General features: G+C 45.7%; 1 protein-coding gene across 12 annotated transcripts in view; it reads right to left on the reverse strand.

The window, feature by feature from the left end:
* Positions 1–25,277, reverse strand: part of qkib (QKI, KH domain containing, RNA binding b) — a 736,031-nt gene that overhangs the window by 535,350 nt on the left and 175,404 nt on the right. For all 12 annotated transcript variants that reach the window (XM_085981974.1, XM_085981977.1, XM_085981972.1 and 9 more), the window contains exon 2: positions 17,181–17,323. In XM_085981974.1, coding sequence (XP_085838100.1) covers positions 17,181–17,323 — 143 coding nt within the window. The remainder of the gene's footprint in view (positions 1–17,180; positions 17,324–25,277) is intronic.

A 25,277-nucleotide genomic window follows, 5' to 3' on the forward strand; every position in this document is an offset into this window, starting at 1 on the left:
TCACCACAACCATCTACCTTTGTGCTAGGTATGATTCCAGCCAGATCTGTCTGATGACCAACTAATGATAACCTCCTTGGCAGGGAGGGGAAGGGCGCAAGGGTCCCTTTGCGGTTGCCTTGGCTCCAAAATGACACATCTGACAATCAGAGATTGGAATAGTGTGTCTTCAATGACTGAGTAGGGACCTCCAGAGTACTCCAATGCACGGCTGTTGATTAACCAGCAAACCTGGCTTAATAATGGATCTTGGAAGGGCAGATCTGTCACTGGGAACCTTTCCATTTAGCTATGGATAAGCCTGTAAGCCAATGCCCTAATGGATTTGCTGGCATGGCTGGACAAGGAGCTGGAAATGTTGGAGTGCTCAGTGCTGGGTTGTCTGTTGAAGTCCAGCAGCACCCCGACATACCCTCCAGGGTCCCCAAATCTTGGGTCTTGCCAGGATTTCCAGAATTAGATAAGTGCGATGCGCTTCTACTGAGTGTGTGCACTCCATAATGGGCAAAACAGAATCTGTACCTAAATGGATGTGTCAGTAACTAGACTTGAACACTCTAAAGCATAGTGTTGGGTTTCTATGCCAAATACCTGGATAATCAAAAAAGTTTATGTAGTATAATGTGCATAAGCAGCTTAATTTCTTTCAAAGTTGTACAGAAAATAGAAGTGGGACTCCAAATGTTTCTCTTCATGCCAGTTGAAACACTCCCATACCAATGCTCGTCATTACTAAAAATTACTCCAAATAGTTGCCTTATCGACAGTACAGAGGAAAACCCACCGTGCATTGACTCATCAGTTGCCACAGCACAGGTAGAATGAATTCCAAGGTAATTTCTGCTTACCAAGGAACACAGTGAGTTGCATTCTACCAGCAATTCACTAATCTCTTTTTAGTGATGGTTTTACTATGTTTTTGGTTTCATCTATGTAGAAAGTTATAGCTGTGTGAACTTCAACAAATAGAAGGAATGATTCCTTGAGACAACTGAAATTTAAAAAAAGTATTGGCGAACTGAAATGTGATCTAGTAACTGCCCAATCTACGTGCCAAACAAGATACACAAGTCTAGCATCAAATAGTATAGTTTACTATCTAACAAAAGAAGGACAAGTAAAGTTTTTAAGTCCAAGAAATTTGAGATCATACATCATTTTCAGTTCAAAAGATTCCAACATCAGTTTGCTCAGAAGTAATTGCAAATCTGAGGCAGGCATTAATGAAATCCCTGATTTTCCAGTAACCTTTCAGAGGAATGTCAATATCATAGGATGCTACGCAACTGTATTTCCTTAAAAATGTATATGGCAGACTGAGGAAATTGCAACAGAAGTGCTCAGCGATACTTTATGATCGAACAGAATGACTGAGCTGGCAACAGTTATAGTCTCAGTAGCAAGGAAAAAAACTCTTCCATTGCCATTGTAAGCTCTCAGCGTTGGAGCTTTTCCAAACTCTGGCAGTGCTTCCACTACTAAGAGTAGGAAATCTTATTTGGTTTGTGTGGATCTCTTAAGATGTTATTTAGAGACTATGCGGGTCACCACCAACGTTCAGCATAATTTTTTTTTTGGTTGTGCAGCCCCTTTAAGGGGCTGCACAGCCCATTCATAGGTTCGCGCATACACAAACTTTAACAAAGGAAAGCCAGTCCTGGGCTGCGCGGGACTGGCAGATAGTTGCGCAGCCACACAGCTTATAGGGAACGCTGGTTACCATAATCCTCCTTAGATATTGGAGTGGTGCCAGAGGACTAGAGGATTGCAAATGTTACACCCCTGTTCAAAAAAGGGGAGCGGATGAACCCTACAGGCCAGTCAGCCTGACGGCAGTGACAGGAAAACTTTTAAGAGACAATAATCCGGGACAACATTAATTGGCACTTGGAAAAATATGCATTAACAAATAAAATAAATAATAAACATATCAGGCTTGTTAGCAAAGTCAAAACCCATGGGATAAAAGGGGCAGTAGCAGCATGGACACAATTGGCTAAGGGATAGATAACAGAGAGTTGTGGTGAATGACTGTGTTTCAGACTGGAGAGAGGTATATAGTGGAGTTCCCCAAGGTTAAGTACTAGGACCACTGCTGTTTTTGATATACATTACTGACTTGGAGATACAGGGCACAATTCGGAAATTTGCAGATGACACGAAATTTGGAAGTTTAGTAAACAGTGAGGACGATAATAGTAGACTTCAAGGGGACATAGACAAGTTGGTGGAATGGGCAGGCACATGGCAGATAAAACTCAATGCAGAGAAGTGTGAGGTAATATATTTGGGTAGGAAGATTGAGGAGAGACAATACAAGCTAAATGATACAATTTTAAAAGGGATGCAAGACGAGAGAGACCTGGGGATGCTTGTGCACAGATCTTTGTAGGTGGCAGAACAGGCTAACACAGCAGTTAATAAAGCACATGGGATCCTGGGCTTTATAAATATAGGCAGAGTGTACAAAAGCCAGGAAGTTATGCTAAACTATATAAAACACTATAATGACGTGGAGGCTTTGGCAAGGGTATAGAAGAGATTTACTAGAATGGTTCCAGGCATGAGGGATTATAGTTATATGGATAGACTTGAGAAGCTGGGATTGTTCTCCTTCACGCAGAGAAGGCTGAGGAGATTTGATAAAGGTGTTGAAAATCATGAAGGGTTGATGAGGGTAGTGCGGTTGATGTTGTGTATATGGACTTTCAAAATGCTTTTGATAAAATACCACACAATAAACTTGTTAGCAAAATTGAAGCCCATGGGTTTAAAAAGGCAGTGGCTGCATGGCTACGAAATTGATTAAGGGACAGAAAGCAGAGAGTAGTGGTGAGCGGTTGTTTTTCCAGACTGGAGGGAAGTATACAGTGGTGTCCTCCAGGGGTTGGTATTAGGACCAATGCTCTTTTTGATATATATTAATGACCTGTATACCTTGGGTGTACAGGGCATAATTTCAAAGCTTGCAGATGACACAAAATTCGGAAATGTAGTAAACAATGAGGAGGATAGTAACAGACTTCAGGAGGACATAGACAAACTGGTGAAATGGGCAGACACATGGCAGAGGAAATTTAATGCAGAGAAATGTGAAGTGATTCATTTCGGTAGGAAGAATGAGGACAGGCAATATAAACTAGATGGTATAATTTTAAAGGGGGTGCAGGAACAGAGAGACCTGGGGGTGTATGTACACAAATCTTTGAAGGTGGCAGGACAAGTTGAGATGGCTGTTAAAATAGAGGCATAGCATATAAAAGGAAGGAAGTTATGCAAAACTTTTATATAACACTGGTTAGGACCCAGCTGGTGTGCTGTAGCCAATTCTGGGAATCACACTTTAGGAAGGATGACAAGGCCTTATAGAGGGTGCAGAAGAGATTTACTAGAATGGTATCAGGGATGAGGGACTTCAGTTATGTGGAGAGATTACAGAAGCTGGGATTGTTCTTCTTAGCGCAGAGAAGGTTAAGAGGAGATTTGATAGAGGTGTTCAAAATCATGAATGGTTCTGATAGAATAAATAAGGAGAAACTGTTTCCAGTGACAGAAGAGTCAGTAACTAGGACACAGATTTACGGTAACTGGCAATAGAACCATAAGCGATATCGGGAAAAACTATTTGACTCAGCGAGTTGTGATGATCTGGAATGTACAGCCTGAAAGTGTGGTGGATACAGATTCAATAATGGCCCGGATTTTGCTCCCAGCGGCGAAGAAATGGCTTTCACCGTTCACCTCGCATACAGTTGCCCATAGTTTTCACAGGCTTATCAGCGGGGATTTCCACTAATCCAGCATCTGTTCAGTGCAGCACCCTCAGCAGGGGATCTGTGGAACAGGGCAAGCAACAGCAAGACTCTTCAACCAATCAGACTGAAGTATCCTCACTGAGATACACAGACTGCAAACCACAAAGTAAAAAACAGGAAATATAAATTACATTTAAATCATGTACTGGAAGTAAAATAATGATTGGGAAATACAGATGGGTTTAAGGGAGAGAGATAAGTAAAAAAAAATTTTTTTATTCTTTTAAAAATCTGCAACATTATTTTTCTTCTGAGGGAATGAGATGCCACACTTTTCAGGCCCGAGAGGTTGGTCAGCAGTAATTATCACTTATTCCGCCATTAAAAACTCACATATTCCTAAATGCACCAGCCCTAACTTTTTCAAGCCGTTGTTAGTCCAGAACTAATGGTTAGTACCCAAAGTTCACGCCATTACAGTGATTTCAGTGCTTAGTTTATCAGCGAGGACTGCAACAGCAAACCCTGTGGAGGAGCGGGGTATCTCTGACAGCAACCTCTGGATTTCCGCATTTAACTGCCCATGTGCAGGTGACAGAAGTGGCTGTCAAATTTACCCTGTAATAATGGCGAGCGCGGATAGACTCGCCATCATTATTACAGCAAAATCCAGGCCATGTAACTTTCAAAAGGGATATGGGAAAAAAGCAGGGGAGTGGAACTAAATGAATAGCTCTTTCAAAGAGCCGACACAAGCACAATGGTCCGTCCGAATAGCCTCCTTTAGTTCTATATCATTCCATGCTTCTATGAGGGGGACCCCAGCATCTGCAACATTTGACCACTTGTGACCCCACCTCATTGTTCTTTGATGGGGCAAGAGGAAGAGGTGAAGGAGAGGACAAGGGAGGGGTGAGACGAGAAGAGAGAGAGAGAGAGAGGAGAGAGAGGGGATAGGAGAGAGAGAGAGGAGGGGAGAGGGGAGAGGGGAGAGGGGAGAGGGGAGAGAGAGGAGAGAGAGGAGAGAGGAGAGAGAGGAGAGAGAGGAGAGAGAGGAGAGAGAGAGGAAGAGAGAGGAGAGAGAGAGGAGAGAGAGGAGAGAGAGGAGAGAGAGGAGAGAGGAGAGAGGAGAGAGGGGACAGGGACAGAGAGGAGAGAGAGGAGAGAGAGGAGAGAGAGGAGTGGAGAGAGGAGAGAGAGAGAAGAGGGGAGAAGCGAAGAGGAGAGAAAAGAAAGAAAGAAGAGAAAAAAGAAAGTAAAGAAAGTAAAGAAAGACTTGCATTTCTACAGCGCCTTTCACGACCACCAGACGTCCCAAAGCACTTTACAGCCAATGATGTACTTTTGAAGTGTAGTCACTGTTGTAATGTGAGAAACAGGGCAGCCAGTTTGCGCACAGCAAGCTCTGACAAACAGCAATGTGATAATGATCTGTTTTTGTTATGTGGATTGAGGGATAAATATTGGCCAGGACACCGGGGTTAACTCCCCTGCTCTTCTAAATAATGCAATGGGATCTTTTACGCCCACCTGAGAGCAGACGGGGCCTCGGTTTAACGTCTCATCCGAAAGACGGCACCTCCGACAGTGCAGTGCTCCCTCAGCACTGTACTGGAGTGTCAGCATAAATTTATGTGCTCAAGTGCCTGGAGTGGGAACTGAATACACAACTTTCTGACTCAGAGGCGAGTGTGCTACCAACTGAGTCACGGCGGACACTGTTGGAGGGGGGCGGGGTGGAGAGGAGGAGAGGGGCGAGAGGAGGTGGGGAGGGGGTGAGAGGAGGGGCGACAGGTGGTGAGGGGCGAGAGGAGATGGGGGGAGAGGAGAGGACAAGGCGTGAGTGGAGGGGAGGGGGCAAGAGATGGGGAGGGGGCAAGAGGAGGGCAGAAAGTGTGAGGAAGAAAGAAAGAGGGAATGAGGGAGGTAGAGAAAGCGAGAGATAAAGAAAGAGGGAGAAAAAAAGCAAGGGAGAGAAAACGAGGGAGTGAGGGTAAGTGCGACGGTGAAAGTGAAAGATAGCTGCCAGGCTGGGCGTGCAGCACGTGGTGAGAGAACCAACTCGAGGGGAAAAACCTACTTTACTTCATCCTCACCAATCTACCTGTTGCAGATGCATCTGTCCATGACAGCATTAATGTAAGAAGTCACACAACACCAGGTTATAGTCCAACAGTTTTATTTGAAATCACAAGCTTTCGGAGCGCTGCTCCTTCGTCAGGTGAAGTGGAGAGATGCATAAAGACACAGCTTATATAGTCAGAGAATAATGCCAGATGATTACAGGTAATCTTTCTAACTGCCATTTATCACACCTCGGCAGAGAGATAATCACAGCAATCAAAGGTGTGAATGGTGTCCAAACAGGTCAGTCAGGAAAACATTACATCAAAGAACAATGAGGTGGGGTCACAAGGGGTCAAATGTTGCAGATGCTGGGGTCTGTATGAAAAACAAAAAACAGACAAAAAACCATTTTTTTTTGCTGGAAATCACAGCAGGTCCGGCCACATCTGTGAAAAGAGAACCAGCCAACGACGACTCGAGTCTGGATGACCCTACGTCCGGTGGGGTTACATGTAGCATGACATGAACCCAAGATGCCGGTTGAGGCTGTCCTCATGAGTGCGGAACTTGGCTATCAGTTTCTGCTCTACGATTTTGCGTTGTCGTGTGTCTCGAAGGCCGCCTTGGAGAATGCTTACCCGAAGATCGGAGGCTGAATGTCCTTGACTGCTGAAGTGTTCCCCGACTGGGAGGGAACACTCCTGCCTGGCGATTGTTGCGCGGTGTCCGTTCATCCGTTGTCGCAGTGTCTGCATGGTCTCGCTGATGTACCATGCTCCGGGGCATCCTTTCCCGCAACGTATGAGGTAGACAACGTTGGCCGAGTCACATGAGTATGTACCATGTACCTGGTGGGTGGTGTCCTCACGTGTGATGATGGTATCTGTGTTGATGATCTGGCATGTCTTGCAGAGGTTGCCGTGGCAGGGTTGTGTGGTGTCGTGGTCGCTGTTCTCCTGAAAGCTGGGTAATTTGCTGCGAACGATTGAGGTTAGGCGGCTGTTTGAAGGCGAGTAGTGGAGGCGTGGGGATGGCCTTAGCGAGGTGTTCGTCGTCATCGATGACCTGTTGAAGGCTGCGAAGAACATGGCGTAGTTTCTCCGCTCCGGGGAAGTACTCGATGATGAAGGGTACTCTGTTGGTTGTGTCCCATGTTTGTCTTCGGAGGAGGTCTAAGCGATTTTTTGCTGTGGCCCGTCGGAACTGTCGATCGACGAGTCGAGCGTCATATCCCGTTCTTACGAGGGCGTCTTTCAGCGTCTGTAGGTGTCCATCGCGTTCCTCCTCATCTGAGCAGATCCTGTGTATTCACAGGGCTTGTCCATAGGGGATGGCTTCTTTAACATGGTTATGGTGGAAGCTGGAGAAGTGGAGCATCTTGAGGTTGTCCGTGGGCTTGCGGTAGAGTGAAGTGCTGAGGTGTCCGTCTTTGATGGAGATTCGTGTGTCCAAGAATGAAACCGATTCTGAGGAGTAGTCCATGGGGAGTTTGATGGTGGGATGTAACTTGTTGATGTTATCGTGTAGTCTTTTCAGTGATTCTTCGCCGTGGGTCCATAGGAAGAAAATGTCGTCAATGTATCTGGTGTATAGCGTTGGTTGGAGGTCCTGTGCAGCGAAGAAGTCTTGCTCGAACTTGTGCATGAAGATGTTGGCGTATTGGGGTGCGAATTTGGTCCCCATGGTTGTTCCGTGTGTTTGGGTAAAGAACTGGTTGTCGAAGGTGAAGACATTGTGGTCAAGGATGAAGCGGATGAGTTGTAGGATGGCGTCTGGAGATTGGCTGTTGTTGGTGTTGAGTACTGAGGCTGTCGCAGCGATGCCGTCATCGTGGGGGATACTGGTGTAGAGTGCCGAGACGTCTATCGTGGCGAGGAGTGTTCCTGGTTCAACTGGTCCATGGGTGCTGAGTTTCTGTAAGAAGTCTGTACTGTTGCGACAGAAGCTGGGGGTTCCTTGTACGATGGGTTTCAGGATGCCCTCGACGTATCCAGAGAGGTTCTCACACAGGGTTCCGTTGCCTGATACGATAGGACGTCCGGGTGTGTTGGCTTTGTGTATCTTTGGGAGGCAGTAGAAGTCTCCCACGAAACCGAGATAGAGTCCATGTTCTCAACCTGTGCTCAGGACACAGCAGACCAGCTACGAGACACCGCCAATCCGCAGTGCAGCAACCGAACCGGGTGTGTTGGCTTTGTGTATCTTTGGGAGGCAGTAGAAGTCTCCCACGCGGGGAGTACGTGGGATGAGAGCGCGTAGGATGCTTTGAAGGTCTGGATCGAAGGTCTTGATCAGTCTGTTGAGTTGGCGGGTGTGTTCTTTGGTCGGATCTGCGGGTAACTGTCTGTCGTGTTCCTGGTTGTCCAGTTGTCGGTATGCTTCTTTGCAATAGTCCGTTCTGTTCTGTATGACGATGGCTCCTCCTTTGAGAACATGGACTCTATCTCGGTTTCGTGGGAGACTTCTACTGCCTCCCAAAGATACACAAAGCCAACACACCCGGACGTCCTATCGTATCAGGCAACGGAACCCTGTGTGAGAACCTCTCTGGATACGTCGAGAGCATAAGAACATAAGAAATAGGAGCAGGAGTAGGCCAATCGGCCCCTCGAGCCTGCTCCGCCATTCAATAAGATCATGGCTGATCTGATCCTAACCGCCAATCTACTATCACAGAACCATCTTCTGAATCTAACAGAATTAGACACACGAACTAGGAGCAGGATCAGGCTACACGGCCCCTGGGCCCGCTCCGCTACCCACAGGGCCATGACCGATCCGAACCTAGACTCATGTCCAAATTCCTGCCCGCTCCCCGTAACCCTTAATTCCCTTTACTTCTAGGAAACTGTCTATTTCTGTTTTAAATTTATGTAATGATGTAGCTTCTACAGCTTTTTGGGGCAGCATATTCCATGGACCTACCACCCTCTGAGTGAAGTAGTTCCTCCTCATCTCAGTTTTGAAAGAGCAGCCCCTTATTCTAAGACTATGCCCCCTAGTTCTAGTTTCACCCATCATCGGGAACATCCTCCCCACATCCACCCGATCCAAGCCCTTCACAATCTTATATGTTTCAATAAGATCGCCTCTCATTCTTCTGAACGCCAATGAGTAGAGTCCCAATCTACTCAACCTCTCCTCATACATCCATCCCCTCATCCCCGGGATTAACCGAGTGAACCTTCTTTGTACTGACTCGAGAGCAAGTATGTCTTTTCTTAAGTATGGACACCAAAACTGTATGCAGTATTCCAGGTGCGGTCTCACCAATACCTTGTACAACTGAAGCAATACCTCCCTATTTTTATATTCTATCCCCCTAGCAATGAAAGCCAACATTCCATTGGCCTTCTTAATCACTTGCTGCACCTGCATACTAACCTTTTGAGTTTCGTGCACCAGGACCCCCAGATCCCTTTGTACTTCAGCACTTTCCAGTTTCTTGCCATTAAGATAATAACTTGCTCTACGATTTTTCCTGCCAAAGTGCATAACCTCACACTTTCCAATATTGTATTCCATCTGCCAAATCTCTGCCCACTTACTTAGCCTGTCTATGTCCCCTTGCAGGTTTTTTATGTCCTCCTCATTCACTACTTTCCCCCCCATCTTAGTATCATCAACCCATCCTGAAACCCATCGTACAGGGAACCCCCAGCTTCTGTCGCGACACTACAGACTTCTTACAGAAACTCAGCACCCACGGACCAGTTGAACCAGGAACACTCCTCGCCACGATAGACGTCTCGGCACTCTACACCAGTATCCCCCACGATGACGGCATCGCTGCGACAGCCTCAGTACTCAACACCAACAACAGCCAATCTCCAGACGCCATCCTACAACTCATCCGCTTCATCCTTGACCACAATGTCTTCACCTTCGACAACCAGTTCTTTACCCAAACACACGGAACAGCCATGGGGACCAAATTCGCACCCCAATACGCCAACATCTTCATGCACAAGTTCGAGCAAGACTTCTTCGCTGCACAGGACCTCCAACCAACGCTATACACCAGATACATTGACGACATTGTCTTCCTATGGACCCACGGCGAAGAATCACTGAAAAGACAACACGATAACATCAACAAGTTCCATCCCACCATCAAACTCAGAATCGGTTTCATTCTTGGACACACGAATCTCCATCAAAGACGGACACCTCAGCACTTCACTCTACCGCAAGCCCATGGACAACCTCACGATGCTCCACTTCTCCAGCTTCCACCCTAACCACGTAAAAGAAGCCATCCCCTATGGACAAGCCCTGTGAATACACAGGATCTGCTCAGACGAGGAGGAACGCGATGGACACCTACAGACACTGAAAGACGCCCTCGTAAGAACGGGATATGACGCTCGACTCGTCGATCGACAGTTCCGACGGGCCACAGCAAAAAATCGCTTAGACCTCCTCCAAAGACAAACACGGGACACAACCAACAGAGTACCCTTCATCATCCAGTACTTCCCCGGAGCGGAGAAACTACGCCATGTTCTTCGCAGCCTTCAACAGGTCATCGATGACGATGAACACCTCGCTAAGGCCATCCCCACGCCTCCACTACTCGCCTTCAAACAGCCGCCTAACCTCAAACAGACCATCGTTCGCAGCAAATTACCCAGCTTTCAGGAGAACAGCGACCACGACACCACACAACCCTGCCACGGCAACCTCTGCAAGACATGCCAGATCATCAACACAGATACCATCATCACACGTGAGGACACCACCCACCAGGTACATGGTACATACTCATGTGACTCGGCCAACGTTGTCTACCTCATACGTTGCGGGAAAGGATGCCCCGGAGCATGGTACATCGGCGAGACCATGCAGACACTGCGACAACGGATAAACGGACACCGCGCAACAATTGCCAGGCAGGAGTGTTCCCTCCCAGTCGGGGAACACTTCAGCAGTCAAGGACATTCAGCCTCCGATCTTCGGGTAAGCATTCTCCAAGGCGGCCTTCGAGACACACGACAATGCAAAATCGTAGAGCAGAAACTGATAGCCAAGTTCCGCACTCATGAGGACAGCCTCAACCGGCATCTTGGGTTCATGTCACGCTACATGTAACCCCACCGGACGTAGGGTCATCCAGACTCGAGTCGTCGTTGGCTGGTTCTCTTTATACAGGTGCGGCCGGACCTGCTGTGATTTCCAGCAAAAAAAAATGGTTTTTTGTCTGTTTTTTGTTTTTCATACAGACCCCAGCATCTGCAACATTTGACCCCTTGTGACCCCACCTCATTGTTCTTTGATGTAATGTTTTCCTAACTGACCTGTTTGGACACCATTCACACCTTTGATTGCTGTGATTATCTCTCTGCCGAGGTGTGATAAATGGCAGTTAGAAAGATTACCTGTAATCATCTGGCATTATTCTCTGACTATATAAGCTGTGTCTTTATGCATCTCTCCACTTCACCTGACGAAGGAGCAGCGCTCCGAAAGCTTGTGATTTCAAATAAAGCTGTTGGACTATAACCTGGTGTTGTGTGACTTCTTACATTTGTCCACCCCAGTCCAACACCGGCATCTCCACACCATGACAGCATTGGTAGCAGTGACCACCGCACAGTTCTTGTGGAGACAAAGTCCTGTCTTCACACTGAGGACACCCTTCCCCCGTCTTCACACTGAGGACACCCTCCATTGTGTTGTGTGGCACTACCACCGTGCTAAATGGGATAGATTCAGAACAGATCTAGCAGCTCAAAACTGGGCATCCATGAGGCGCTGTGGGCCATCGGAAGCATCAGAATTGTATTCCACCACAATCTGTAACCTCATGGCCCGGCATATCCGTCACTCTACCATTACCATCAAGCCAGGGGGCCAACCCTGGTTCAATGAGGCGTGCAGAAGTGCATGACAGGAGCAGTGCCACGCATACCTAAAAATAAGGTGCCAACTTGGGGAAGCTGCAACACAGGACTGCATGCATGCTAAACAGCAGAAGCTGCAAGGATTAGAGAGAGCTAAGTGATCCCATGATCCACGAATCAAATCTAAGCTCTGCATTCCTGCCACATCCAGTCGTGAATGGTGGTGGACAATTAAGCAACGAACGGGAGGAGGCGGCTCCATGAATATCCCCATCCTTAATGATGGCAAAGCCCTGCACGCAAGTGCAGAAGAGAAGGCTGAGGTGTTTGCAACCATCTTCAGCCAGAAGTACCCAGTGGATGATCCATATCGGCCTCCTCCTGAGATCCCCGCCATCAGCCAATTCGATTCACTCCACGTGATATCAAGAAATGGCTGAGCTCACTGGATATAGCAAAGGTTATGGGCCTCGACAACATCCCAGCTGTCGTGCTGAAGACTTGTGCTCCAGAACTAGCCAAGCTGTTACAATACAGCTATAACACTGGCATCTACCCGACAATGTGGAAAACTGCCCAGGTATGTCCTGTCCACAAAAAGCAGGACAAATCGAATCCGGACAATTAACACCACATCAGTCTACTCTCAATCATCAGCAAAGTGTTGGAAGGTGATCGACAGTGCCATCAAGCAGCACTTACTCACCAATAACCTGCTCACTGATGCTCAGTTTGGGTTTTAGCAGGACCACTCAGCTCCAGACCTCATTATAGCCTTGGTCCAAACATGGAAAAAAGAGCTGAATTCCAGAGGTAAGGAGTTCCCCAAGGCAGTGTCCTATGCCCAACCATCTTCAGCTGCTTCATTAATGACCTTCCCTCCATCATAAGATCAGAAGTGGGGATGTTCGCTAATGATTGCACAGTGTTCAGTTCCATTCGCAACTCCTCAGATAATGAAGCAGCCCATGCCCACATGCAGCAAGACCTGGACGATGTTCAGGCTTGGGCTGATAAGAGGCAAGTAACATTCACGCCACAGAAGTACCAGGCAATGAACATCTCCAACAAGCGAGAGTCTAACTACTGCCCCTTGTCATTCAACGGCATTACCATCGCCGAATCCCCCACAATCAACATCCTGTGGGGTCACCATTGACCAGAAACTTAACTGGACCAGCCACATAAATAATGTGGCCACAAGAGCAGGTCAGAGGCTGGGTAAACATGCGGCGAGTGTCTCACCTCCTGACTCCCCAAAGCCTTTCCACCATCTACAAGGCACAAGTAAGGAGTGTAATGGAATACACTCCACTTGCCTGGATGAGTGCAGCTCCAACAACACTCAAGAAGCTCGACACCATCCAGGACAAAGCAGCCCACTTGATTGGCACCCCATCCACTACCTTAAACATTCACCTCCTCCACCACCGGCGTACCGTGACTGCGGTGTGTACCATCTACAGGATGCACTGCAGCTACTAGCCAAGGCTTCTTCGACAGCACCTCCCAAACCCGCAACCTCTACAACCTAGAAGGCGCGTGGGAACACCATCTCCTCCAAGTTCCTCTCCAAGTTACACACCATCCTGCCTTGGAAATATATCGCCATTCCTTCATCGTCGCTGGGGCAAAATCCTGGAACTCCCTCCCTAACAGCACTGTGGGTGTACCATCACCACACGTACTGCAGCGGCTCAAGAAGGCGGCTCACCAACACCTTCTCAAGGGCAACTAGGGATGGGCAATAAATGCTGGCCTTGCCAGCGACGCCCACATCCCAAGAACGAATATTTTAAAAAATGCACAGATACACACAGGTGGAATTCTAATTTTTGAAATCTTGGGAAAGAATGAGTTCGAGTAGCAAACTGTGCAAGGAGCTCTGATTTCAATACAGTGAGGATATAGTCAGGAGGAAGATCAGAAAGATGGTCAGCTTAGAGAAACATAGACAGGTTTATATAGTACCAATAAAATGGAGAAAGACAAGAAAATCTGTGATGCAGAGAAGCAGATTACAGGCTAAAAGTGAGAGTTAGATTATCTGTCAGGTATCTTGTCTAAGAATGAAAGTGAGGTTATTAATGTCTCCCCAAACATGACAAAGATAATTGATTTGAGATAGGCCTTAATATCACAATATTACAAGTGCACAAATAACAAATGTCAGGTTAATTTACAAAAAATCAAAATGACCAAAAATTTAAATCTCTTCCTCCACATCCCACTTGACACTGACATCCATGCACCCTTACCCATTCCCCCTCTCTCTATGCTCACATTCACCTAACTATTCGACTATGCAGCCCTCACACTCCCTATCACTCTGATGCTATGAAAACTGACAACACAAAGGGAGGGCCCTTGTTCTAGCCACCTCACTCCATCTTTGTCTCCTTCTAAGCATCTATGCTATGGATTCTCTACGCTCACTCCTTCATTCTCACTCAAACTCCACTTGTCTCCCTCATTGCAGGAAAAGAGAGCTCACCATAAAAGAGAACGAGCGAGGACAGGAGGAGGGCCTCCCTCAGTAGCCCACCTCACCCCCCGGGAGGAGGCAGTCCTGGAGATCGTAGGACTGGAGGATGAGGCGCAAGTGGGGGACGGACAGACGGGTGCATCACAGCAAACTGGTGACAGAATAGTTTTCCATCTCTCTCATTGACATTGCATGAGTCGCTGATAATGATTCTGAAGCTATAACAGATGGACCTATGATCATATGCAATATGCAATGTGCATGTAACCTTGACCTCACATCTCTAACTCTTTCCTTCACTCCCCCACAGGACCATCGAGAGCCCCCATCCCCACTGTCCAGGAGGAAGAGCCTGAGCTTCCAGACTCCTCAGAGGAATCTGCAACCTCTGAGGGCGCAGCGTCAGCAGAATTCAGCGCACCCAGCACCAGCACAGACACTCACACCTAGGTGGGACTTTCGGGACATAGAGTAGTGTTGTCACCTGGTGCATCACAGCTCACAAGTGAGCATCAGCAGATTGTGGAGACAGGGACAGCAGTGGAGAGTGCTAGTCGGAGGGCACAGGACTCTGCCAGCTCGGCTCAGCTGCATGTCGACCCTCTGCCTCTGCCTCTGGGTCCATCCAGCGGGGCTGGAACTCCAGGCACAGATGCAGGAGTCTCTGGCAGGTTTTGTCTCCAGGGTCGATGTGAGTGTGGAGCGAATGGAGGAGTCCATAGCGAACATGAGCAGAGCCTTTGTGGAGTCATTGGCGCATGAACGCATCACCATGGAAAGGATGGCAACCTCCATGGAGGAGATAAGTCGCCAGGATATGGAAAACATGGTGAGTGTTCATAATAGAATGACATCTCTTGAGGAGCGATGGGCATCTACTGAACAGAGAAACCAGACCTTCATGGAAGTCCTTCTGAGTAGGACTGCCAGTGCAGATACGGGTCCCCATAGCCCCCTGATGTGCAGCAAGTTGCTCTCAAGCCACTTCCAAGCGCTGGCCCCTTCTGGCCTGTGCAGCTTCAGGTGGGTGAGCAGCAGCCTGGCGCTCCTGTTGCTGCTGCTGTTGTTCCTGGTTCTGCTGGTGTTCGAGCTCATCTAATGCCCATAAGGGAAGGAAATAAATGGCTCCCATGCTTCTGGTATATGCCTCCATTGAGGAAGCGCTGAGTGAAGGTGACGAGCGGGGTTTCCCAGGAGGTCACACTGGAGATGTGTGTGAGGCTCCAACCTTCCACACATGTGGTTAAGCCTGGTAAAAGTTGCCCCAGGCCTGAAACAACAAAGTCCTGCCACCTGCAAATGATGGCTGATCAAATCTCCTCTTTAATGGTTGACCTGCAGCTGATACAGCAAGCCAATAGTGCTCACGCCAGGTTTCACAGGCATGATCCCCACCAGGCGTGTTTTACGTGGGAAAAGGGTTAAAAATGCAAGGGCCTGTTAAAATGGGATTATAAAGGCCAATTAGTGCTGATTAAGGGCTTTAAAGACCGAGGCGGGACTGATTTGGGACCATCAGACACGCCTGGGTTAAAATGGCTCGGGGACCAGGCAGGGGGGGTCGCGACCTCCAGTTTCTGCGATTTTAACCCCCCACACGCCTCAAAGCCCGCCTCACGGCTGAGTTAAAATGAACCCCATAATATCCTCAGACAGAGTTAAGATAGTTGTTATGAAGTATTTCTTCTCAGTGAAAAGTCTGCACACCATTTAAAAAAAAAGAAACACAGGCTTGTATGGCAGCTAATGCTAAAGGCATCACTCAGACCAAGTAAAGGAGAGGTTGGAAAAAAAATAGGAAAAACATGCACTCAGATCAGAGAGCCTAAAACTGGACAATATATAGGAACATAGGAAAGCACAGCGATCTGCAGTTCATCTGCTTCTCCAAAAAACTAATATCCCTCAATCACCCACAACCATAAATATCGAGCTATTCTCCCCTAAATGTTTCCCTATTACCTGCCTTCATGGGCAGTCTGCTCCACACGTTCACCGCGTTCTGCATAAAGTAGTTAAATCTAAACTGTTGGTACATTTTTCTTCTAAATTTCGGCTTGTGCCTCCGGACTCTAGTGTTTGTGGTAATTTAAGTATATCAGGGTTCAATTTATCTATTAGCTTAAGAATCTTGAATGCTCTGCTATCATCTCCCAGAGCCTTTTCTATTCCAGAGAAAATTATCCCAGGTTCTTCAACCTATCCTCACAGCTCAAATGCCTCAAACTAGCTATCAGTTTGGTTACCCTTCACAGCACTGCTTCTAAAACATCGATATGCTTGTTGCAGTGCAGTGACCAGAATTGGGCACAATATTCCAGATGTGGCTATACCAGAATCACATACACACTTATTACCACCTTCTAGGATTTGTGCAATATCCATCTGACTATAGATTCATTTAGTATTGGTTTCACTGAGCTTGTCACCAATGCCCCAGATCCCTCTCCTGTGTTGCATCCTGTAGCCTCCAGCCATTTAAGTTTATTTCCCTTCCCTAGTCCCATAACTTTACATTTGTCCACATTAAGTGCCATTTGCTGCTCATCAGCGCATCTCCTCAACATATCCAGATGCCTTTGTACATGTATTGCCTCATCATTATTTGACCCTCCCCCCATTTGACGTCTTATGCAAATTTAGACAGCTTTATTTGAGTCTCCGACTGCAAACTATGTACACAGAGTGTAAATTGAAATGGCCCTTGCACAGATTCTTATGACACCCCGCTGGTGTCCCCCCTGCCATTTCTCACAACGGAATCTGAACCAAAACAGCTTGAAGCAATGTGTAGTCTCTTCCCTAACCTATAGTAGGGCAGATTTAAAAATCACTTCTCACCAAGTCTAAATATGGCATTACTGCTGACTGATAGTCAGTTAGCTTCTACTTTTTGTGATGCCAAACAAATATGGAGATTTTGTTGATTATCACGAACACGTTAGAACTAATCTTCCAGGCCACTGTAAATACCTTCAAAGACCTCTTAATAATAGTGGCATAAAATTTTTAGATGAACCATATACTTACATCTGGATATTCTTTAACAGGGACATAAAGTTTCTCTTGTAACTGTACAATCGGCCCCACACCATCTGGTAATTCTGCACTTTTCTTCTCTGTGCTGCCATTTAATGTGTCGTTGTACATATCTTTCCGCACTCTGCTGATCTCTGCAGAACAAAAAAAATTGTGTTAAGACAAAACATACAAAGCATCCATCTTAAAGATAGCAGAAAATCCTTAATTTCTCACAGTAAAAAATAAGAAACTTAAAAGTATCTATATTTCCAGAAAGGTCTCCAGTGGTCTAATCCTCAAGTATATGGCTGACATATGGAGACTACTGACAAGTTTTAAATAAACTGAAAGCTTCAATAAAAATAATTTTAAAAGCAGTGCATATGCTAAAATAGCACTTTAACTTTGTTTCTGAAGTTTGGCCATGGAGACATGGCTTCCAGCCTTCCTACTACTACCTGAAAGAACCAAACAGTGTGTGGTGTTGGCAGTTGAGGCTTATAATGGAAAGTCACCTTTCCTACCCAACTTCAGAAAATTACCACCTGGACTACCATCTTTTAAAAAAAATTACTCAGAAGGGTTTTGTCAGTCAAAAACTCCAGAAAATAACCTTAATCTTATATGCAGAAATTGATTTTTTATTTTTAGAAAAGAATTCAGGTTTAAAAAAGAAATACTTGCATTTATATGGTATTCTCACCTCTCAGAAACATCTCAAAGCACTTCACTTACTTTGCAGCAACAAGCCCTGAAGTACCCCACTCAGTACTCCCATCCCAACATAACTTCAATGAGTACTCGTATATTTATCATTCAGCCAGTTTCTTAACCATTCACCAAATTTACTCCGAATCGCCACAGCTTTGAGTTTAACTAATGGCCTTTCATATGGAACTTTGTCAAATGTTTTTTGGAAGTCTAGTTGCACTGTTATAGGGCTTTTCATAATCCATTATCTCAAAGAAGTCAAAAAGGTTGGTCTTGCAGGATCTTCCCTTTCTGAATTGATGCTGGGTATTTTTTACTTGGTTATTGTTGCACAGATAATTTTCAAACTTACTATTGGTAATCAATTCCATTATTTTACATGGAATGGAAGGCAGATTAATAAGGCTGTAGTTATCTGTGTCTGTTTTATCTGCTTTTTAATGTTGGCCCAACAATTACCTGTTCCCAATTTTTCAGTACCTCCCTGGTTTCCAGTGACTCCCTCAATGATTATCAGTGCATCACATATCTCCTCCTCAATCTCTTTCACCACTCAGATAAATATCTATCCCTGATGATTTATTTATTTTGTTCCAATCAAAGTCATTAATTTTACTATGGTGATCTCTGGGGAGGGCATGTTGTTCATGCCTTCCCTTGTGAATACTTGGAGAAAGTAATCGTTCAGAATTTTAAGTACCCTGTGCTCATCTTCAGTTTCAATTGCATTAGCATCTATTTTGGTCTTCACCTCTCATTTACTGGGCTTCTGACTATCGCTGCTGCTGCTGAACAGTGCTCACCGCGCTGTCATCAGCGATGGAGCCCAGATGCTCAAATTGTGTGTTTAATTCCCAGTAACACACACAGTTCTCTATACATATACATACACACACACATATAATAGCTTTAGGTGACCGCCGTTTGTAGTGATCATGTGGATATAGCAGTTAAATCATGATTTCCAAAACCCACTTGTATTGCAGGCTTTATCTTTTTTATACTGTTTGAACTATTATTACAAATCAGTTGCACTGATCAGTTTTGTCCTGGGTTTTCTATTGTGTTACCCAAGTAATTATCTGCTAGCTTGGTCATTTACCACTGCTGTAAATTTCTAAGTGGAATAACAAAGGGCAGTATAGAGAAGCACCTTTGTATTGGCCCTTTTCCCCTCCTTTTTTTTTCTCTCCCACATGGCAGCTGTCTCCCATTCTGCCAGCGCATTTCACACCTAATCTAGAGCCGTCTTTTGTCTCCACTAGTCTTATCACCATCTCGTCTCTTTTTGAATACCTCTTAATGTCTCTTCACTTCTCTTTTGTTCTCTCCCAGCCTGGCCTTTTAATCTGTTTCATTTCCTGTGCTTTTTCAGTCTTGACAAAGGGTTTCGACCTGAAACGTTGACTCTATTTCTCTCTCCACGGATGTTGCCTGGCCCGCTGAGTTTTTCCAGCATTTTCTGTTGTTATATAGAGAAGCACCAACTCACTTGCTCCGCTTTGTAACTCACCACACCAGGTGAATCACGTACTTAAAATGAACTTGTTCAACTTTTAAACCTTTTAAAGCATAATTTGTAGACTTTTAAACAGATCTTATGAAATACTGTCAAATGAATAAACTGACAACTTAGTGACTAGAATATCGTGGATTATCAGCTTTCTCCTGAACTGCTTAGCTTAGCTGGTTAGTGATTATTTCCAACAGCACTATATGCAAATTCTATCATAACTTCACTATAAATAATTCTGTAATGTGAGGGGTCAAATTTGGGTCTTTTCTGCTCCGTATTACATCCTTAACTTTTGGATAACGTGAGCACACTTGAAATTTCAATCTTCAAAAACATATAGATCAAGGCAATGGTAGAATTTATTGTGATGATTTTGCAAAATGCCTGCACCAAGTTCAGCAACTCTGGATAATCTTCATGACTTTTAAAAGCTCCCCTGCTTCTGCTTCCACACTACAAGAACATTTCTCCAATTCACACTGCAGGACCAACCGTTCCAAACATCTGGGGAGAGGGAGGAAGGGGTTGGCATATTATCACCTGGTACAGTACACACAGGTTGCCACTAACCTGCCCCATGAGTGACATAGACAGGAAACACAAACAGAGCACTGTTGAAAAGTCAAATTCATACTAATTAAACTTATTCTCCAGAAAGGGGGTTTCTTCTCTGCCATGTAGGAACCAAGCTGCAGACTCCAAGTCACTGGATTCCAGGCTCTGTAGAAGGGTTTCGACCCAAAACGTTGACTCTATTTCTCTCTCCACGGATGTTGCCTGGCCTGCTGAGTTTTTGCAGCATTTTCTGTTGTTATTTTGGACTCCAGGTCACTTTTCCTTTTCCTTGCTGGTCGCTGCACTCTAACCTCCACTGAATCAACTCTGCCAGCCACTGTGGACAAACTGCTTTAGTTTGGATTGTGGGAGACCAGTGTCCATGAGCCATGGTGTTTATCTAGATAGAAGGCTCGTAAACCTAGTTCTTGGATTTACTGATGAAAAGTTATCGACCTGAAAAGTTAATTGTTTCTCTCTCCACAGATGCTGCCTGATCTGCTGAGTGTTTTCAGCATTTTCTGTTTTTATCTTGTCTGGTCTGCAACTGGGATAAGGAAATCAGATTTAATTTAAATACCAGCAGCTCTCTAGGCACATATCCTCAGAATTCATACTAAAACTGCACCTGCGTATAAACAGCAAAAGAAGGATCGGGAAGCAGAAATTCTGGCTTTTGCGAATGGTCATAAGAACATAAGAAATAGGAGCAGGAGTAGGCCAATTGGCCCCTCGAGCCTGCTCCGCCATTCAATAAGATCATGGCTGATCTGATCCTAACCGCCAATCCACTATCACAGAACCATCTCCTGAATCTAACAGAATTAGACACATGAAATAGGAGCAGGATCAGGCTACACGGCCCCTGGGCCCGCTCCGCTACCCACAGGGCCATGACCGATCCAAACCTAGACTCATGTCCAAATTCCTGCCCGCTCCCCATAACCCTTAATTCCCTTTACTTCTAGGAAACTGTCGATTTCTGTTTTAAATTTATGTAATGATGTAGCTTCTACAGCTTTTTGGGGCAGCATATTCCATGGACCTACCACCCTCTGAGTGAAGTAGTTCCTCCTCATCTCAGTTTTGAAAGAGCAGCCCCTTATTCTAAGACTATGCCCCCTAGTTCTAGTTTCACCCATCATCTGGAACATGCCAGCATGGTGGCATAGTGGTTAGCACTGTTGCCTCACAGCGCCAGGGACCCGGGTTCGAATCCGGCCTCGGGTGACTGTCTGTGTGGAGTTTGCACATTCTCCCCGTGTTTGCGTGGGTTTCCTCCGGGTGCTCCGGTTTCCTCCCACAGTCCAAAGATGTGCGGGTTAGGTTGATTGGCTGTGATAAATTGACCCGTAGTGTTAGGGGGATTAAATACATGGGGTTACGGGGATCGGGTGGGATATGTGTCAGTGCAGGCTCGATGGGCTGAAATGGCCTCTATCTGCACTGTGGGGTTTCTGTGATTCTGTGATCCTCCCCGCATCCACCCGATCCAACCCCTTCACAATCTTATATGTTTCAATAAGATCGCCTCTCATTCTTCTGAACTCCAATGAGTAGAGTCCCAATCTACTCAACCTCTCCTCATATGTCCATCCCCTCATCCCCGGGATTAACCGAGTGAACCTTCTTTGTACTGACTCGAGAGCAAGTATGTCCTTTCTTAAGTATGGACACCAAAACTGTACGCAGTATTCCAGGTGCGGTCTCACCAATACCTTGTACAACTGAAGCAATACCTCCCTATTTTTATATTCTATCCCCCTAGCAATGAAAGCCAACATTCCATTGGCCTTCTTAATCACTTGCTGCACCTGCATACTAACCTTTTGAGTTTCGTGCACCAGGACCCCCAGATCCCTTTGTACTTCAGCACTTTCCAGTTTCTTGCCATTAAGATAATAACTTGCTCTACGATTTTTCCTGCCAAAGTGCATAACCTCACACTTCCCAATATTGTATTCCATCTGCCAAATCTCTGCCCACTTACTTAGCCTGTCTATGTCCCCTTGCAGGTTTTTTATGTCCTCCTCACTCACTACTTTCCCCCCCCATCTTAGTATCATCTGCAAACTTTGATATGTTACACTCGGTCCCCTCCTCCAAATCGTTAATATAGATTGTAAAGAGTTGGGGACCCAGCACTGACCCCTGCGGAACACCACTAGTTACTGATTGCCAGTCTGAGAATGAACCATTTATCCCAACTCTCTGCCTTCTGTTAGATAGCCAATCCTCTATCCATGCCAGAATATTACCCCCAATCCCGTGATTTTTTATCTTAAGCAATAATCTTCTGTGTGGCACCTTGTCAAATGCCTTTTGGAAGTCTAAATACACTACGTCCACTGGTTCCCCTTTATCCACCCTATGCGTTACTTCCTCAAAGAACTCCAGCAAATTTGTCAAACATGACTTCCCCTTCATAAAACCATGCTGACTTTGTCCTATTAAATTATGATTATCCAAATGTCCTGTTACTGTCTCCTTAATAATGGACTCCAATATTTTACCTACCACAGATGTTAGGCTAACCGGTCTATAGTTTCCAGCCTTCTGTCTACTGCCCTTTTTAAATAAGGGCATTACATTAGCAGTTTTCCAGTCTGCCGGGACCTTTGCTGAGGCCAGGGAGTTTTGGAAAATTATTACCAATGCATCCACAATCCCTACCGCCACTTCCCTCAAGACCCTAGGATGTAAGCCATCAGGTCCAGGTGATTTATCCGCCTTGAGTCCCATTATTTTACCGAGTACCACTTCCTTAGTGATTTTGATCGTGTTTAGCTCCTCCCCCCCCCCCCCCCCATAGCCCCCTGTTTGTCCAGTGTTGGGATATTCTTAGTGTCTTCTACTGTAAAGACTGATACAAAATATTCATTCAGTGTTTTTGCCATCTCCATATTTCCCACCATTAATTTCCCGGTCTCATCCTCTAAGGGACCAACATTTATTTTAGCCACCCTTTTTCTTTTTATAACACTATAAAAACTCTTGCTATCTGTTTTTATATTTTTTGCTAATTTACTTTCATAATCTATCTTCCCTTTCTTAATCAATCTTTTTGTTATTTTTTGCTGTCTTTTAAAGTTTTCCCAATCCTCTATCCTCCCACTAGATTTGGCTACCTTATATGCCCTTGTTTTTAGTCGAATACTATCCTTAATTTCTTTACTTAGCCACGGATGGCTGTCTTTTCTTTTACACCCTTTTCTTCTCCGTGGAATATATTTTTTTGGGAAGTTGTAAAATAACTCCTTAAATGTACACCACTGATCATGTATCGTCTTACCCTTTAATCTATTTTCCCAATCCACTCTACTCAATTCCGCTCTCATACCTTCATAGTCTCCTTTATTCAAGCTTAGCACGCTTGTTTGAGATACAACCTTCTCACCCTCTAATTGAATATGGAATTCAACCATGTTATGGTCACTCATTCCAAGGGGATCCTTTACTAGGACATTTTTAATTAATCCTGTTTCGTTACACAGGACCAGATCTAAGGTTGCTTGCCCCCTGGTCGGTTCAGTTACATACTGCTCAAGAAACCCATCCCTAATACACTCAATGAATTCATCCTCAAGGCAGCCCTGCCCAATTTGATTTGTCCAATTAATATGATAGTTAAAATCCCCCATAATTATAGATGTTCCCGTATTACAAGCCTCAACTATTTCCTGATTGATACTCCGTCCAACAGAGTTGCCACTGTTCGGAGGCCTATAGACTACGCCCACTAGTGTTTTTTTCCCCTTATTATTCCTTACCTCCACACAAACTGTTTCATTATCCTGATCTTTTGACCCAATATCATTTCTCTGTATTACAGTGATTCCTTCCTTTATTAACATAGCCACCCCGCCTCCCCTTCCTTCCTGCCTGTCCTTCCTGATCGTTAAATAACCTGGTATGTTTAATTCCCAGGCATTGTCACCCTGCAGCCATGTTTCTGTAATGGCCACAAGATCATACCCATATGTAGTTATTTGTGCCATTAACTCGTCTATTTTGTTACGAATGCTACGTGCATTCAGATAGAGAACTTTCAAATATGTTTTGTGACACTTAGTTCCTGCTTTTGCCCTTATTACTTTACCTTTTACTCCATACCTTCTGCCCCTTCCTGACACGCTCTGGTTTTCAATTTCCCCACTGCTACCTAAGTCTATGACCTTCTCTGTTGTCATTTTTATTATTTGCTCTCTAGGAACCTCCCCCCCACTAGTTAGTTTAAAGCACTCTCTACAGCCCTAGTTATATGATCCGCCAGGACTCTAGTCCCAGCACTGGCCAAATGAAGCCCGTCCCAACGGAACAGCTCCCTCCTGCCCCAGTACTGGTGCCAGTGTCCCAGGAAGCAAAACCCATTTCTCCCACACCAGTCTTTGAGCCACGCATTTAACTCTCTAATTTTATTTGTCCTAGCCAAATTCGCTCGTGGCTCAGGTAATAATCCAGAGATTATTACCCTTGTGGTTCTGCTTTTTAATTTGGCCCCTAGCTGTTCAAACTCCCTCAGCAGAACCTCCTTCCTTGTCCTATCTATGTTGTTGGTACCAACATGGACCACGACAACTGGATCCTCCCCCTCCCACTCCAAGTTTCTCTCCAGTCCAGAGGAGATGTCCTTAACCCTGGCACCAGGCAGGCAACACAGCCTTCGGGACTCTCGCTCTCGGCTGCAAAGAACTCTATCTATCCCCCTAACGATACTATCCCCTACCACTACAACATTTCTTTTAACTCCCCCCACTTGAATGGCCCCCTGCTCCACGGTGCTGTGGCCAGGTTGCTCATCCTCCCCACAGTCCCTGTTCCCAACCTCACAGGGAGTAAGAGCCTCGAACCTGTTGGACAAATGCAAGGGCTGCGGCTCCTCCAACACTACCTCCTGGATCCCCGTACCTGCCTCACTTCTAGTCACACCATCCTGACCCTGGCCACGGACTACATCTGAATTAATTAATCTAATTGGTGTGAATGCCTCGTGATACACAGAGTCCAGGTAACTCTCATCAGCCAGCCCATAGGAGAAGGTCAATAATAAAGACCCGAGCAACAGGACGACATTTTCCAGAGAGAATGGCAGACAAGGCATCAGGTATACCAAGATTCTTCGGCAGGTTGCATTAACGTTTGAGGGGCACGGAGTTTGTGCACTAAAAAAAATCAAGGTGCAGCTGAACGATTAAGCTCTGAACAGAAGACAAGCATGAGAAGGGTCAGGCTGTGTATTCTCAACTCAAAAGGTTTTAAGGTTGGAGATCGTCAGGTCTAGGGAATAGGAACATATAGGTACACAGGCACAGGAGTAGGCCATT

The sequence above is a fragment of the Somniosus microcephalus genome, chromosome 3 (genome assembly GCF_052327205.1).
Source record: "Somniosus microcephalus isolate GS21.2 chromosome 3, FLI_Smic_1.0, whole genome shotgun sequence".
Classification (NCBI taxonomy): Eukaryota; Metazoa; Chordata; class Chondrichthyes; order Squaliformes; family Somniosidae; genus Somniosus; species Somniosus microcephalus.